The 14,787-nt window shown below is 34.9% G+C and overlaps 1 protein-coding gene across 1 annotated transcript in view; it reads right to left on the reverse strand.

Moving 5' to 3' along the window:
- LOC127866627 (uncharacterized) overlaps nucleotides 1-9,491 on the reverse strand; it is a 44,144-nt gene extending 34,653 nt beyond the window's left edge. The window contains exons 1-11 of the mRNA XM_052407329.1: nucleotides 9,358-9,491; nucleotides 7,574-7,733; nucleotides 7,295-7,455; nucleotides 5,230-5,377; nucleotides 4,898-5,064; nucleotides 4,587-4,734; nucleotides 4,285-4,439; nucleotides 2,381-2,468; nucleotides 2,138-2,218; nucleotides 694-863; nucleotides 364-547 (exon numbers count right to left, since the gene is read on the reverse strand). Coding sequence (XP_052263289.1) covers nucleotides 364-547; nucleotides 694-863; nucleotides 2,138-2,218; nucleotides 2,381-2,468; nucleotides 4,285-4,439; nucleotides 4,587-4,734; nucleotides 4,898-5,064; nucleotides 5,230-5,377; nucleotides 7,295-7,455; nucleotides 7,574-7,733; nucleotides 9,358-9,418 — 1,523 coding nt within the window. The 5' untranslated portion in view covers nucleotides 9,419-9,491. The remainder of the gene's footprint in view (nucleotides 1-363; nucleotides 548-693; nucleotides 864-2,137; nucleotides 2,219-2,380; nucleotides 2,469-4,284; nucleotides 4,440-4,586; nucleotides 4,735-4,897; nucleotides 5,065-5,229; nucleotides 5,378-7,294; nucleotides 7,456-7,573; nucleotides 7,734-9,357) is intronic.
- Nucleotides 9,492-14,787: the final 5,296 nt, after the last annotated feature.

The raw sequence follows: 14,787 nt of genomic DNA on the forward strand, positions 1-14,787 counted from the left end.
AGAAAGTCGATGGAATTACATATTAATGTCGTTGTGAAGCATGTTTGTAGAGTGCACGTTTTCTACTGCGAAAAGTTTAAGGCCTACCGGCGGGCAATTTTATATTCCAATTGATTGGTCGCTTACACAGGTAAGGCTAAGGTGAAAAACTGGCGTATACAGCTACGCCGAAAAAAAAACGCATATTAATATAAACGATCTAATGCATGTTCCAAGCCTTGCAATTCAAAGCTTCATAAGATCGAGCATGCACAACGAATAATTCAATTAAAATTCGTTTGAAAGAACAGATTATATATGTAAGGGTCTCCTTAAATACAAATGTTTTATTCCAAATTCATTTAAAATAAAAAGAGTAAACACCTTTGGTCAAATCCCATATGCCTACACAGAAGATTTATGTCGGTCGATGTTATATCGTAGTAATAGCCATTCTGCTGGTTATATGCACGGTTACAAATACCAAGCCAAGTTCCGTTGTACAAGACCTCCACCCGCCCAGCTTTTATTGAAGGTCCATCCGCAACTCTGACCGTAGAATTGATTCCTGAAAATAGAATTACAAAATTAATGCGAACATGTCAGTATTTGTAATAAACATAGACTTACATAGTCTATAACAAAAAGGACATATTGAATAGAGTTATTACGTAAAGGAAACAAAGAATAACGGAACATTGTACTAACACTTACCGCAATTAATCGCCACACGGTTGTTGTAATTACACGAAGTTGTTGTCCAGTGTGTGTCAGGCGTGCAGTCGGTAATATCTGTTTCGTTTCCAGAGCACCCAAAGCCACTTATTGTGGAAAATCTTCCATTCGAATTGTAATGGTTGAAAGCGTGATGAATTGTAGGGTACCTGGATGAGAACGTGCAGTTTAAGACAAACTACATAGCGAACATATAAACATGTTCGTTATCAGTAAATAACATTATTGATAGTGGATGGTCTTAACTTGATATAATTTGCTCAACGGTTGTCGATTCAACGTATACAATTTAGCGTAGTTTCGATATTAGTATCGAGAAACTAACAGCGAATTAAAGTACTGATGCGAAGGACGTAAATCACTCGGATGTTTTCTTGATTATATTCAGTAAACGACATTTATTTATTATAATTATAATTGTGAAATCAAACAATATGATTTACTCAGACGAGAATGCTGATATTTTAAAAATGAACTTTCCTGTGGTGCCAATATACGCAAGAAACTATAAAAATATTATATGAATAACGCTATTGTACGACAAATTTCAAATTGTTGACCTGTTCGATTTTCAATATTATTTATTTTTCAGCCGTATTGCTTCACCTTATATTAATAATAACGTGCTAAATACTGTATTAAAGTAAAAGTAAACGTGATATGATGATATAGTTATGACTTAACATCACTGTAAAACAAAATAACGGCAAGTTATTAATGGTTTTATCATTTCCTTCGTCCGTGGACATTAAAGATCTTTTTGTATATACAGAATAATTTTATTAAATTTTGATACTTACAGTTTCAGGGCGCAGGATCACGTGACTAAGTGTGGTTCACAATTGAACATTAATGGATATAAACACACCTGTATGTGGTGCTTTTCTTCAAACAAACTTTTTAAAACAATTTTTCTTAAGAATTGCAACTAGTGCATACAAGACAGTTTTTTGTGCTGCTTATGGCATTGTGAAATACATAATAATTACTTTATTAAATTAGCCTGTGTTCTTTGTGGCCACAATTTCGATGTGCAACGCATTCCTGTTCACAGTTATGCTGCACGGAACGTGGAATTGTGGCACCTATTGCAGATGTATTCAATGATTTATTCTTAAATCTTAATATATATCGGTACAAAATGCAAGAAAACTGTCTTTTATGCACTAAGAATTTTTGCAAATGTATTTCAATAACTTGAGATATTTGCAAAAATAAAGTTATTAACGGTGTGTTTACATTCTGTCCAGCTCGTGTGTAAATCCATGTGAACCCCGTTGATTCTGCACCCTAGTTTAATTCGATGAAAGTAATATCCCAAAATAATTAAATAGTATTTTTCTATAAATCGATTTATATACCTGGTGTTTTATAAAAATGACATCAATAGCTATATTCTATCATGATAGCCAACGAGACTTACATAGTTGGGTGCCCAATCATTCTGCACATCACTTTTGCGTCCTTTGTTGTCAGATGATTAAAGCAAATTTCTTTCCAGTCGCTGAAAAATAAAATAACACAATCGTCCAAAACATTTAAAATAGTGAAATTCAATGAACCATACATGATTATAAGTGTTATTGTTTTTATGTCTAAACGTTCAACAATAAATGTTAATACAGTTTAATACGTTGCAAAGAATATAAAATATATTCGTCAATACCCGTTGGCAGAGTTTTCTCTTTTGTAAATTTCAATTCTTCCATTAAACATGGCTGTTCCTTCGAGTAGTCGGATCGGTGTGATAGAGTCTAAAACACAAAATCAAAAATTGTAAATTACCACTGCAAGTACGGTGTCTTCATGGAAATGCCAAGTTAAGGACTGAATGTTACTTCTCTCTTACCCTTGCTATTTACACACTTTTTCAAATGGGAAGTGAGTAAGATTCTAAACAGTGTTTAAACGGTTGAGTACACCTGGAAGTTTATGTTTTAAAATGCCTAACAGCGGCACTGAGAAATCATACGCCCCCTTCCAGAATTTACTGAATTAAAATGACGTAATAATTTATAACAAATTATAGTTAATTCTAACACGGCACGCGACTTGTTTTCTATAGACAAAGAAGGAAATCAAGTGTGGGTTATTCTGCAATAAATTATGGGCGGAGCTTTATGTTTCGAAAATAGTTCCGAATAAATAAAGAACATATTGCAGTAAAATGCACGTGCTTAAACCCGCTCTAAAAGAAATGTAATAGATGTAGCATGCATATAGATGTAATAAAACAACAAAGTGTATATTTGGTGATAAGTGGCATAGCCACGCCTGCAAAGAATGTTATTTGTTAAGAAATGTAATTAAGAAAACATTAATAGCATGTCAGCTTTTCAGTAGCATCAATAAACGTGAAGTCATTTAATTTCTACGATTGTTGTTCTCAATGAAAGTGACGTCATATGCAAAATATTTATGAATGAAAACTACGTCATATGTTTGTACAGTCACTAAATAGTGAACTTTGTACTTAGAAGGGCGGAGAATTGAAAAATATAGTTCGCATCCAAAAGCTTGAACCAAATCAATCAGAATCGTGTGAGAATCGAAATAATATTTTTCTATGATTGTTTGTTGTCGAATAACCCACAGTAAGGAGTATAGATGCGTGTTATCAAATCACTTGTGCTTCGCACTCGTGATTTAATTCCTTCGCATCTATACTCCTTACCGTGGGTTATTCGACAACAAACCATGATCGAAAAATATTATTTCTTAAATAATGTTAGATTCCGATTACCCAACCAATCCTTAGTGTTTCGACGTTTAACTTTGTTTCTTTTGTGTATTGAGTTTTCGATCTGTTTTTTTTTTAATTGGAAAATATTCGCTCAATTATTTTTAACTTCTTCACTAGAAACATATTTTGTTAAGATTTGGATAATGTTTGAATAACATAGCATATCTTTGTAGAAGTGGGAAAGTCCTGGGAAATCGTCCGCGTATATACATAGAAAGGTAACGAAGAAAAGTTAAGACAACTAACCTACTCTGTTTAAGAGATACAAGCAAAATAAACATTAAGTATTATGTCATTAAACTATATTTATTAATGATATCGCTTACGCGTCATCAAAGACTTCAGCTATTTACTTGTCTATGTGGATTGTTTTGTTTTTTTTTCTCGCCGAGTAAATTTTTCGATAGGCCTATGTAATCTTAATTCTAATCTAAATTCTAGTGAACAATATGAATCATTTTCATATATTATTGGATTTCATTACATCATGTGTACCGGGAACTAACTACTTTAGTTTTCGTAATTTGCATCCGATTTTCAGCAGTATGTATTTGTGTAATTAGTTTAAAAATAGCATTACTTCGATGGCATGTAGAGTCATATATTTTGCGTTTCATTTGTTTAGACTTGCAAAATAAAGAATATTTAACAAAGGCATTTAAACTTGTTTTAAGAAGAAATAAAACAAATGAATTAATTATGGAAAGAAATGCCATAGCGTTCATAAAAGAGAATGAATCAAACCGAAATTTATTTAAAACCCGTTAATCTGCGACTACTATTCAAAGCCTTGGAAATAAACTCCTTCACAAAAATGTGTATCTTACAACAGTTGAATCCAACGCTAGTCCCATTGAAACACGACGGGACAAACTCATTTGTGTTGCAGTGGACAATATCTGTTTCATTCCCATTGCAGTCGTAGCCATGCGTTTTTATGACGCCACTTCCGAATCGTCCATCATCGTAAACGGAAATATTGCTAAAATATTTTATTTGGTTAAGATATGTTGACATGAGTAAGGGTTCCCAAACCATGCGATACTTGGTGTCAAATTGACATTTACAATTCAGTTACAGTAAAGTGTAATAAATACACTAATGTAAGATAATATTTAAGAGCATATACCCTCCCTCAAATCCTAGCATCGTGCACACCACCATAGCAGTCTTGTTGTCTACCAGGTCAGAACACACAGTTTCCCAAACAGATCCAGTCTGAATTTCCAGCAGACCGGAAAACTGTGTTGGGCCATTTACAAGACGAACTTCAGTTCCTTAAATGAATTGACATAACATTAAAAGCAATTCTACCTTGCACTTTTAATGATCATAATAATACGTATCATAATTTTATTTATTTTGAAACACAGTTACTTTAACACTTATTGTGAAACTAACTTATAAAAGTATGCATGAAAAATTAATGCGAACACATACTACATTCTACCGATGCATCTTCGTTGTGACCGCAGTTGTTTGGTGAAAGCCACTCGCTTGATTTACAATCAGAAATGTCATTTTCGGTACCAAGGCAACGAATTTCGTCAATTGTAACGGGCCCAGTTCCGGCTCCAAAATATGCACGTCCATACGCTTTTGCTTCTCTAACAAATAAATAATCAATTACAATTACTAACAGTAATACTTAGTATTACTTGTCGAGCAATTTTAATCATATAAACAATTAATCAATACATATTTGTTATTCTAGGTACGAGTAAATGCATATAATTAGCTGTTCAGTGATTACTATTTACGCATGCGCATACTTATCACTGAAACCCAACATCCTGCATATGACTTTTGCCTCAAGATCATCGAAGCCGTCATCGCATATCGTCCCCCATTGACCCCGGTACTCCACCTCAACACGTCCTGATTGGGCACTGGTGCCGTTCACCAGCCGAATTGGAGTACCTTAAGACAAAAAAAATACAGAGGAATAAACAGCATTACAAAAATACCGTCAGTAGTAACAAATGAATATTCGCACAAAGTGTGTAGAATATATAAATAACAACTTACGGCAATTAACAAATGCGGCATAGGGCTGTGAGCAGTTTATGTTTATCTTTTCACACATCGATACATCAATTTCATATCCTCCGCAAGTGTATGCGGTAGGTAACACGCTGTTTCTTGCTATGTTGGATGTTTTCAACTCTGCGCCGCTAAATGTAAACAGTATACATATATTTAAACAAATACATTATAGTAGATATAACTGAAACGCTTTAAGCTAATGAAAGAAAAAATGAGCCATTGGCTGCAAATTACTACGTATTTAGAAAACATTGTTCAATTGTTTTGAAATCTGATAAAACACATCATAAAATATGCTTCACATGCGGATCAGCTTACGACCAAGAGAAAGGTGATCTTCTGGCAACCTTTTTGTGAGAAAATCTTAGTCCTGCTTAGATCTTTAAAATGAAAGTTAAATTAACTGTTTCAGTCACGCGAATTTCGATATTTTACCATTAAAACACACTATGTTAAATAAATCGATATATAAGAACACCCGAATCGTAGACTTATACATGCATATGAATAATGTGCCTAATATTTTGTAGAAAATAATATAGATGGTAATTGCAATCATTATTAACTTCAACACAAAAACCATACACGATGCGATGCCGTTTCAAAGGAAAATCGTGTTAAGACATAAATAGCTTATTAAAAGGCCAGATTAGTGCAAATAAGTGAACAAGCAGACAGATATCAGATCTTTATCACCACCCTGCACATATGTAACTTGCATACATGATATTGTAAATGCGTTTATAAAGTTAGCTAACAGCTAAATCAATTATGACGAGAATAACAAAATCTATCAGTTCATCTAAAAGGTCCATACTTAAAGCTGAATCCCATCATGCCACAGACGACCCTGGCTTCTAATATGGTGAAATTGTCGGCACATATTGGTTCCCAGCTTCCAAAAATGTTCAGCTCCACCTGACCGTCGTGTGTGGTAAAACCAGATGCCAATCGCAATTTCGTGTCTTATAAACATACACGTATACAATTTTAGATTTATATAAATGCATGTAAACTGTTAACTGATATTAGCGGAATAAATGGAATAACATTTTATTATGGTAGAAATTTCCTTTATGACGTTACAGCAAAGAATACGATTGTATCGCTATGTAAGAGATACACGAGGTTTTAAAAAATATGGAGGCAAAACTTTAAACATGATTATATGGATATTTAATTATTTCTTGCACCGTAGCTGACTTAAACTATTTTAGTTTTTGATAACTTTCAATAGTGTATGAGGAAAAATTAAAGAGAAATATAATTAACCATATTTATTTATTTCATTTATTATCTTATTTTTAATTTCGGTTGATTTTTTATTTCATTTGTACTATGTATGAATGCAAATCTTTCCAGTCCTCCAAATTGTTGTAAACATATTTTGAATACAGATGAACATATTTCTGCTGTTTAATTATGGATTAAAAATAGCATCGTAGAATGTCGAAATTGTATTGAAGTAACTAAATTGTACGTAACACAAATACATTATTTAAAGTACTAATTGCTATAGTTATAGTGTTGTCCGAAAGGTGACGAGAAATCTTAGCCCCCCCCCCCCCCATATTTTATTAACATCATGTATTACTTATACTATATTTTGTAACTTAAAAGAGAATAGTTTTTTTTACAGACGTGCCTCACTGCCTGGTATGTGTTAACATCACAGTACATCCTATACATATTTATTGCTTTATATTTCAATGTGCATGTAACATATGTTGCGGTATATTACATTTTTTATTATACCTCACATACGCAATATGCAATATGGAGCATACGTACGACAATTCACCCCGATGTCTTCGGAGTGATCGCAGTCAGAGACACCCCAAGGTTCATGGCTACACTGAGATATGTCTGATTCATTTCCATGGCAATTTAAACTATCCAGCATGATCAATCCTGATCCCGGACCGTAAACTTGTTGGACAACTTCAGCATACCTTCAAATAGATGCTATGTAAAAAAATTAGGCAAACAAAATGTTAACGAAACTTACAAGTATTTATTCTCAAAATATGTTAGCCAGTACGGTACACACACTGCTTAATCACATCTTACTGGGTGTCCGTAAATCCGAGCATCCTGCAGACGACCTTTGCGCTGTTGACTGTGAATTCGTCATCACAGACTGTTCCCCATGCTCCGTTGTGCTCCACCTCCAAGCGACCAGAGAACGGCGTCATGCCACCAACAAGGCGGATACTTGTAACCTCCGCATCTTTCGTATTATTATATAATTGAAATTAGAAATATTTTCTGTACAAGTGCATCGTTGTAGCGTAATTTTCTAAAGTAAATAAAAACCGGTTCTGGACCCGTGTTCACCAACACATATATAGATTTTATTCTTCAAATAAAGAATATTTTTAATTAGATAACTGTAATATTTTTCAAGTATAAAGAAGTTCAATATGACATGGAATATAACACTGCTTAATACACGGTTTCTCACTTAGTTCGATATTTTTTGTGTGATTAAAGCATCATGTGTAGCCTGTACATACTCATACACTTACCATATATTTCTTAGTTCTATGTCTAGTCCTAATTCTAAAGTCTAAATGTCGATTTTGTCACCCCTGTCATTTTCGGATTTTAGTATTGATAGCATATTGCTTGCTGTATTTAAAAGGACAAAAATGTCGGAAAAAAGAGATCCCAAACAATGAGAAAATTTCCTAAAGGGTGAGACAACACCTGACAGTACTGTTATTTGATACTGCTAATTAAATAGGGCAACGTTGTTTGTTTTTTTTAAACAAAACAGGGATAATTTTGACTCTTCCATTAGAATACTCCTATAGTGCATTCATACAAAAAACTGTTATGTATAAAGTTACAATATTGTTAGACAATCAGTTCACCCAAAGCGTTGCTCTTCTAAAATAAGGTTCAAAGTGTACAATTATCTTGACAACATGTGATTAAGCTGATCTGCAAACGCATTGGTCCAAACCGACTGCGTGATGATACTTGATATGCTTTTATCATCTAAATAAATGTGAATCAAGTTACCATAGGAATATCCTGTTCCTTTGTATGACAAATAACCTTTTTGAGGTATACTTAACCCTTTCCCCCCATAAGAGCAAAGTGAAAAGGGATTTTGCAACAAGCATAAAACCAGAACAGCCTGCGAGTAACTCGAACTCTGTTCAGGTTGTATGCTGTTTGCTGCTCATCAGTATCTAAAACTTGGAATTGAAGCCTTTAAAACTTGAATGTAGTAAGAAAGGTCTTCAATTAAATGAAACTTTTTAAGGGATTACAAACAGGTCAAAATACGTATCTAAGAGGTAAAGAATTTAATGAAAGAGCATTCGCATAACTATATCAAAACTGTTTAGCGTTAAATGAATTTACAACAATAAGTATAAGTACATTTCTTGAAAGAAAAATACTCTGTGGGAACATTATGTATTCCTAATATTACTGTATGTGTAGAGTAATATACACTGGAAGGAAAAGATGGTAAATAAACACAAACTGTCCGCAGTAACAAATCGAGGACATCTACATAGTCGAGATTATTTCTTTGTGAAGAAAAAAAGCGGAATAGTAATTAATTTATTTTTTTATTTAGATCACTGGAATTCTAAAAAAAAACAGTATATTTTCATTCAATTTCGGTATAAGAAGTAATCATTTCCATTATATTGAAATACCTATGCTTATGGCAACAAATTAGTATACATTACATCATTGTATACGAATTCTTATGTTGTCTGAAATGAACACGTTCACTTTTATTCTGTGTATATTTAAGTTTTCTTGCAAGAGATAATTATGCTTTGATAGCATCTTATTTTTAGAAATTTAACTCGAATAAAAAAATTCATTACCTGCTGACAAAGAAAACGCCCAAAGTGCGCACAGTAAAATCGACAACTCAAAGCTTGCCATTACTGCTGCATTTCCAATGGCATAATAAAACGAGTTATGTGTCTCGTATTTATATATATACGATATACAAAGATCTCAGTCGTCATTTCGACTTTACATGACTACTTCCTGATTTGTTAACAAACCAATCATTGCATCGCACAATGTTTTTTAGCCTTCAAAAAACGTTGCAAAAAAACTCCCGATATCGCTCCGTACTTGCAAAAGCGGATTTATGATTACTGTCTGTTAGCTTACGTATGTGTTAAACAGGATGTAACCATATAACAGAATATTAATGTAGCAGGGTTCGGTATAAGTAGAACTTATACTGCCTTGCTATATGAGCTAGCTTTTATAGCGACGCGGGAGAGTGTTTGCCTTATTTGGAACCGGGAGGTCCCGGGTTCGATCCCCATGGTGGTCGGGGATTTTTCTGGTCGGGTTACATTAAATAAACTGATCACGTATAAATTGACTTAGTAACGTGCGTATACATTTAAAGGGGCCTTTTCACAGATTTGCAAGTATTGAAGCTTGTCATTAAATGCTTTATATTGATACATTTTAACATTGGACCTAAAAATCTCCAGTAAAAAATAATACAATTAAAAAAAAGGAAAAAAAAAACCTCAACTGGGCTCGAACCACTGACACCTGGAGCCCTGGAGTGAAAAGTCTTCCGCTTAGACCACTCAACTATCCGTGCTCATGGTATAAGCGGATGTATTTTTACTTATATAAGCAATTCTCTCCTCGTAGTTTCCCAAAATATCACGACAACAACAGAACTTGCCAAATAATTCAATCGTTTCGCGTTGCAAGGCTTTATAATGTTCAGGTATTCAAATCGTCAAAAGATGCATATAATTGATATTTTAGAGCATTGTAAATGTTTAGTATTACTATTTCCTCACTAATATCATAAATAAAACGAAAATGTGTGAATCTGAAACAACTTTTTTTAATTTTGTCAATTTAGCAAAACGTTAAAAGGCCCCTTTAAACAAAACGTCGACAAGCGCCGCCCATTTCAACGCCATATCGTACTCAACTGAGAAAATTTAATTGTTACCACTGCACTGCACTGTACTAAACTGCGCTACTCAAACAATATACAAGCACTTATTAACTGAATAAATATTGCAATTAACTTTCTGGGTTCAAATTCGTCTTCATATATATTTTACTGTTACAAGTAATTTACAACAAGAAATAGACTTATTCGAGATGTTTATGGGGCACTTGTCGATTTTCATAGAAGTGTGCATGAACTCGGCATATACAATTAAGATTCTCCAACGTGTCAATTTATTAGTTCTATTTACATAATAAGGATCATTAGGCAACTCACTCGTTAGTCTCCTGCAAAGAACTTGATTGATCTCCATTACATTGATCATTATCCAACGGTGATCTGCTTAATACTGAACATTACTCAACGCGGATCACCATAACATAGACAATTACCCCGCTTGGATCTGCAAATGAATTGACAAGTATCCGCCTATCTGCACAACATTTACATCAACTATCTTATCTTATGTGGATTTGCATTTCATAAACACATATTCAACGCAGATCTTCATAAAATATACAATTCTTAAACACGGGTCTGCGTTGCATGAACATTTACCCAAATCTTAAATGAATTACATGGACAGTTAGCCAACGAACAACTTCATAAAATGGATAATTATCAAGCGCGAATCTGATTTGCACTGACCACATAACACATTAATTATGCAGTAATTATTTCTAACTAATATCTTACACACTCTATAAATAACTTATTAAACTCAGTTTTTTTTGTAAAGATATAGATTATTTATTGCATTACAATGTATTGCAATAATCGTGATAGTGTGTAAAGCCTCTGGCTTAATCGATAAATCTACACTTTCTTCGTACTAAGCGTACGTAAGGCTCTATTCGAATCAAGAGCTTTGAACAAAAAAGCCACATATTTTATTATATTGTGTTTTCAGTCGAAAAAGGGTTTGGTTTATGGCCCTATTCCACTACGAAAACAAGCCCACGATTTGTTACGATTTATCACATTTATTGAATCGAGAAGACTCGTGACAGTCTACGATTCAGTTACAACACTGGTAGGATTGAGTTACGACAAATCGTGGCGTTCGGTTGAAGTCTTGCGAATAGGGTCGCGACTTCACTGCGATGTGTAAGAATCTACTGCGACTGTACTGCGAACGATGCAGATCGGTCACGACTAAGCTATGACCTCACCGAACGCACCCATGAGTTAGGCGCCAATATCTATTGATATTGATCATTCTTTACAATGTGACCTTCATTCTTCTTCGTACATGTACATGTGTAAGAAGGCCTTCATTCCTTTTTTGGCGCCAAATCAAAAATCGAAGTTTGACGAAGAGCAGCCGTAGTATTTGCTCTAGAGCTTGAACATCAACACCTAGTGTTGATGGCAAGAGACACACTAAGAAGGAGGAGAAGGCGAGCGGCACCTAATTGGTTATTCATACAAAGCCCTAACAACTGAATGATCGAAAAAAACCGGTAAGTTCTGTTTATATACTACACCCATCCTCCGAAAATCGTAAATGTTTCATAACTAAATCGCGAGAATCTTAGCGGGCTCGCAACTGACTCGGGGTGAACTCGTGAGAGTCTTGACAGAGTCGTAGCTGATTCGTATACAGATTACGTGATCACCGATTTCCCGATTGAGTCACGAATTACCTACGATTCCATTACGACGCCCAAGAACGGACTACGACGCTGTTACGAGTCAACTGCGATTAAATTTAGTCGTGGAGGTTCTGGCTAACTTTTAAACACGTTTAAAATCTGGCCACGATTTTTTGGGAGCTCACGACCGGCCCACGAGTAGCAACGAATGAGTAAGGACCTTCGCCGATTAAGTTACGAATGTCCCCGACCTCAAAATATTGGAAATCGGGACAAATCTTTGGGAATCGGGTCGTAGTGAAATACCCCTATTAAGAAACGTCATTATAAATTACAAGAGCTGATGCCATTTAAGCATGGACTGTTTTCGCTGAACATGGGCTTACAGGTTCATAAATTAGCTTTAATATAGTTTTTTATTGCTTTTATTATTACGGCTTTGCTTACATTTAATGCCACCAAGATTCACATGAAAATATAATTTTATTACAAAAATTTCACGCAAGATGTTTTAAATCTAGAAATATGACCTATTCATGCCGCCAGGGGAATTTTGTGTATCGATGAGTGCAATTTGCAAGCCAGGCAATTTACAACCCAGGCAATTTACAACCCAGGCAAATAACCCTTTATGTGAGCAGATGTGTCAATATTTACTTAAAACAGTAAACATTACCACCACCACCGCAGCCGCCACCGCCGCCGCCGCCGCTATATTTTCAAACATTTAAAAATTGGAATTCACTGTTCAATATTTAAGCTATTGGATAAGTATTATTTAATACGAATATTCAACAATGTCATATAAGGTCCATTTGATTACCAAATTAGTTGCTGTACGCATGTCTTTGTCATCAAACATCCACACTGCATGTCTGTTATTATCAATAATATTAAATCGCGTTTTACTGGTGGGAGGGGGAGGCTAATATAGTAAAACAAATATTTTGGCACACAGATATTTGTCGACCTACTTTCCAAATTTGCAGATGTTAAAACAATATGTTTGGTCTATTTGTCATCTATATTTGAAATTAGTCGACGACACAAAAAAACATGCATGAGCACCCATTTAAAGGGGCCTTTTCACAGATTTTGGCATTTTTTAACTTATTCATTAAATGCTTCATATTGATAAATGTAAACATTGGATCGTAAAAGCTCCAGTAAAAAATCAAGAATAAAATAAAAAAAGGAAAAGAACATTGCCCGGAGCAGGTTTCGAACCAGTGACCCCTGGAGTCCTGCCAGAGTCCTGAAGTAAAAATGCTTTAACCTACTGAGCTATTCCGCCGAGTACACATACTAAACGTATTTTATACCTTATATAAGCAATCTTCGTAGTTTCACAAAATTTAACGACAAAAACAGAACTCTCCAATTTTTTCAATCGTTTCGCGTTGCAACGCTTTATAATTTTAAGGTTTTAAAATCGTCAAAAGATGCATATAATTGCTATATTAGAGCATGGTAAATGTTCAGTATTACTGTTTCCTCACAAATATCATAACCAAAACGAAAATTTGCGAATCTGAAACAACTTTTTTCAATTTTGTCAATTTACCAAAGCGTGAAAAGATCCCTTTAATATATAATTTTCAAAATGTTTATTTCACATGTATAAATGGATTATTACGACATCGACACGATAAATTAACTGTTTTTGTACGTCTATTAAATTCAAAACAACCATGTTAACGCCGATACAGAAACGTGTACTCGTAATTAAAGTAGAATTTAAAATTGTAAAATTATCGTTTGGAATAAACAAATTTTCACAGATAGTGCGGATTTCTTCAACAGTTTATGTAAAGAATATTATGTTAGTTAGGAATCCGGATAGTCCCATCTATAATCTCACCCTTCTTTTATCAAGGGCGACGCACCACACACGAAGCGATACACGATATTTTGCGCGACACACGAAGCGACAGACGTTATTTTGCGCGATACACGAAGCGACGCGCGAGAATGTACCACGAAATATCGCCCTTGTATAGGTAGCTCAAAAGGCGATATATCGTGGTAAATATCGCGTGTCGCTTCGTATATCGCGCAAAATATCGTGTGTCGCTTCGTGTACCACGCACACTATCGTGTGTCGCTTTGAGTATCGCGCAAAATATCGTGTCTCGCGTAAAAAGTCCGGCACACGAAACACGAAGCGACGCACGATATTTTGCGCGACAGACGAAGCAATACACGATATTTTATGCTTCAATTTCGCCCATATTATCCGAATATCGTATATCGCGGTCTATTTTCAGACCGCGACACACGACACACGAAGCGATACTCGATTTTTTTGCGCGATACACGAAGCGACACCCTATATTTGTACTGTTCAAATATCGCTGTTATAATATCGCCTGTCGACTCTCGCGTTTTTAAATGGTGTTACAGTAATTTTTAACCATTTGTTATCAATATGGCTGCCCGACGTAAAAATATACCCGTTTTGTCTCCCCTGATTTTTTTGAAAACGCGAGAGTCGACAGGCGATATTATTACACCGATATTCGAACAGTACAAATATCGCGTGTCGCTGTGTATCGCGAAATATTGTGTATCGCTTCGTATGTCGCGCAAAATATCGTGTGACGCTTCGTGTTACGTGTGTCGCCCTTTGAACGCGAGACACGATATTTTGCGCGATACTCAAAGGGACACACGATATTTTGCGCGATACACGAAGCGACACACGATATTTTGCGCGA

Source organism: Dreissena polymorpha, chromosome 2 (genome assembly GCF_020536995.1).
Source record: "Dreissena polymorpha isolate Duluth1 chromosome 2, UMN_Dpol_1.0, whole genome shotgun sequence".
Taxonomy (NCBI): Eukaryota; Metazoa; Mollusca; class Bivalvia; order Myida; family Dreissenidae; genus Dreissena; species Dreissena polymorpha.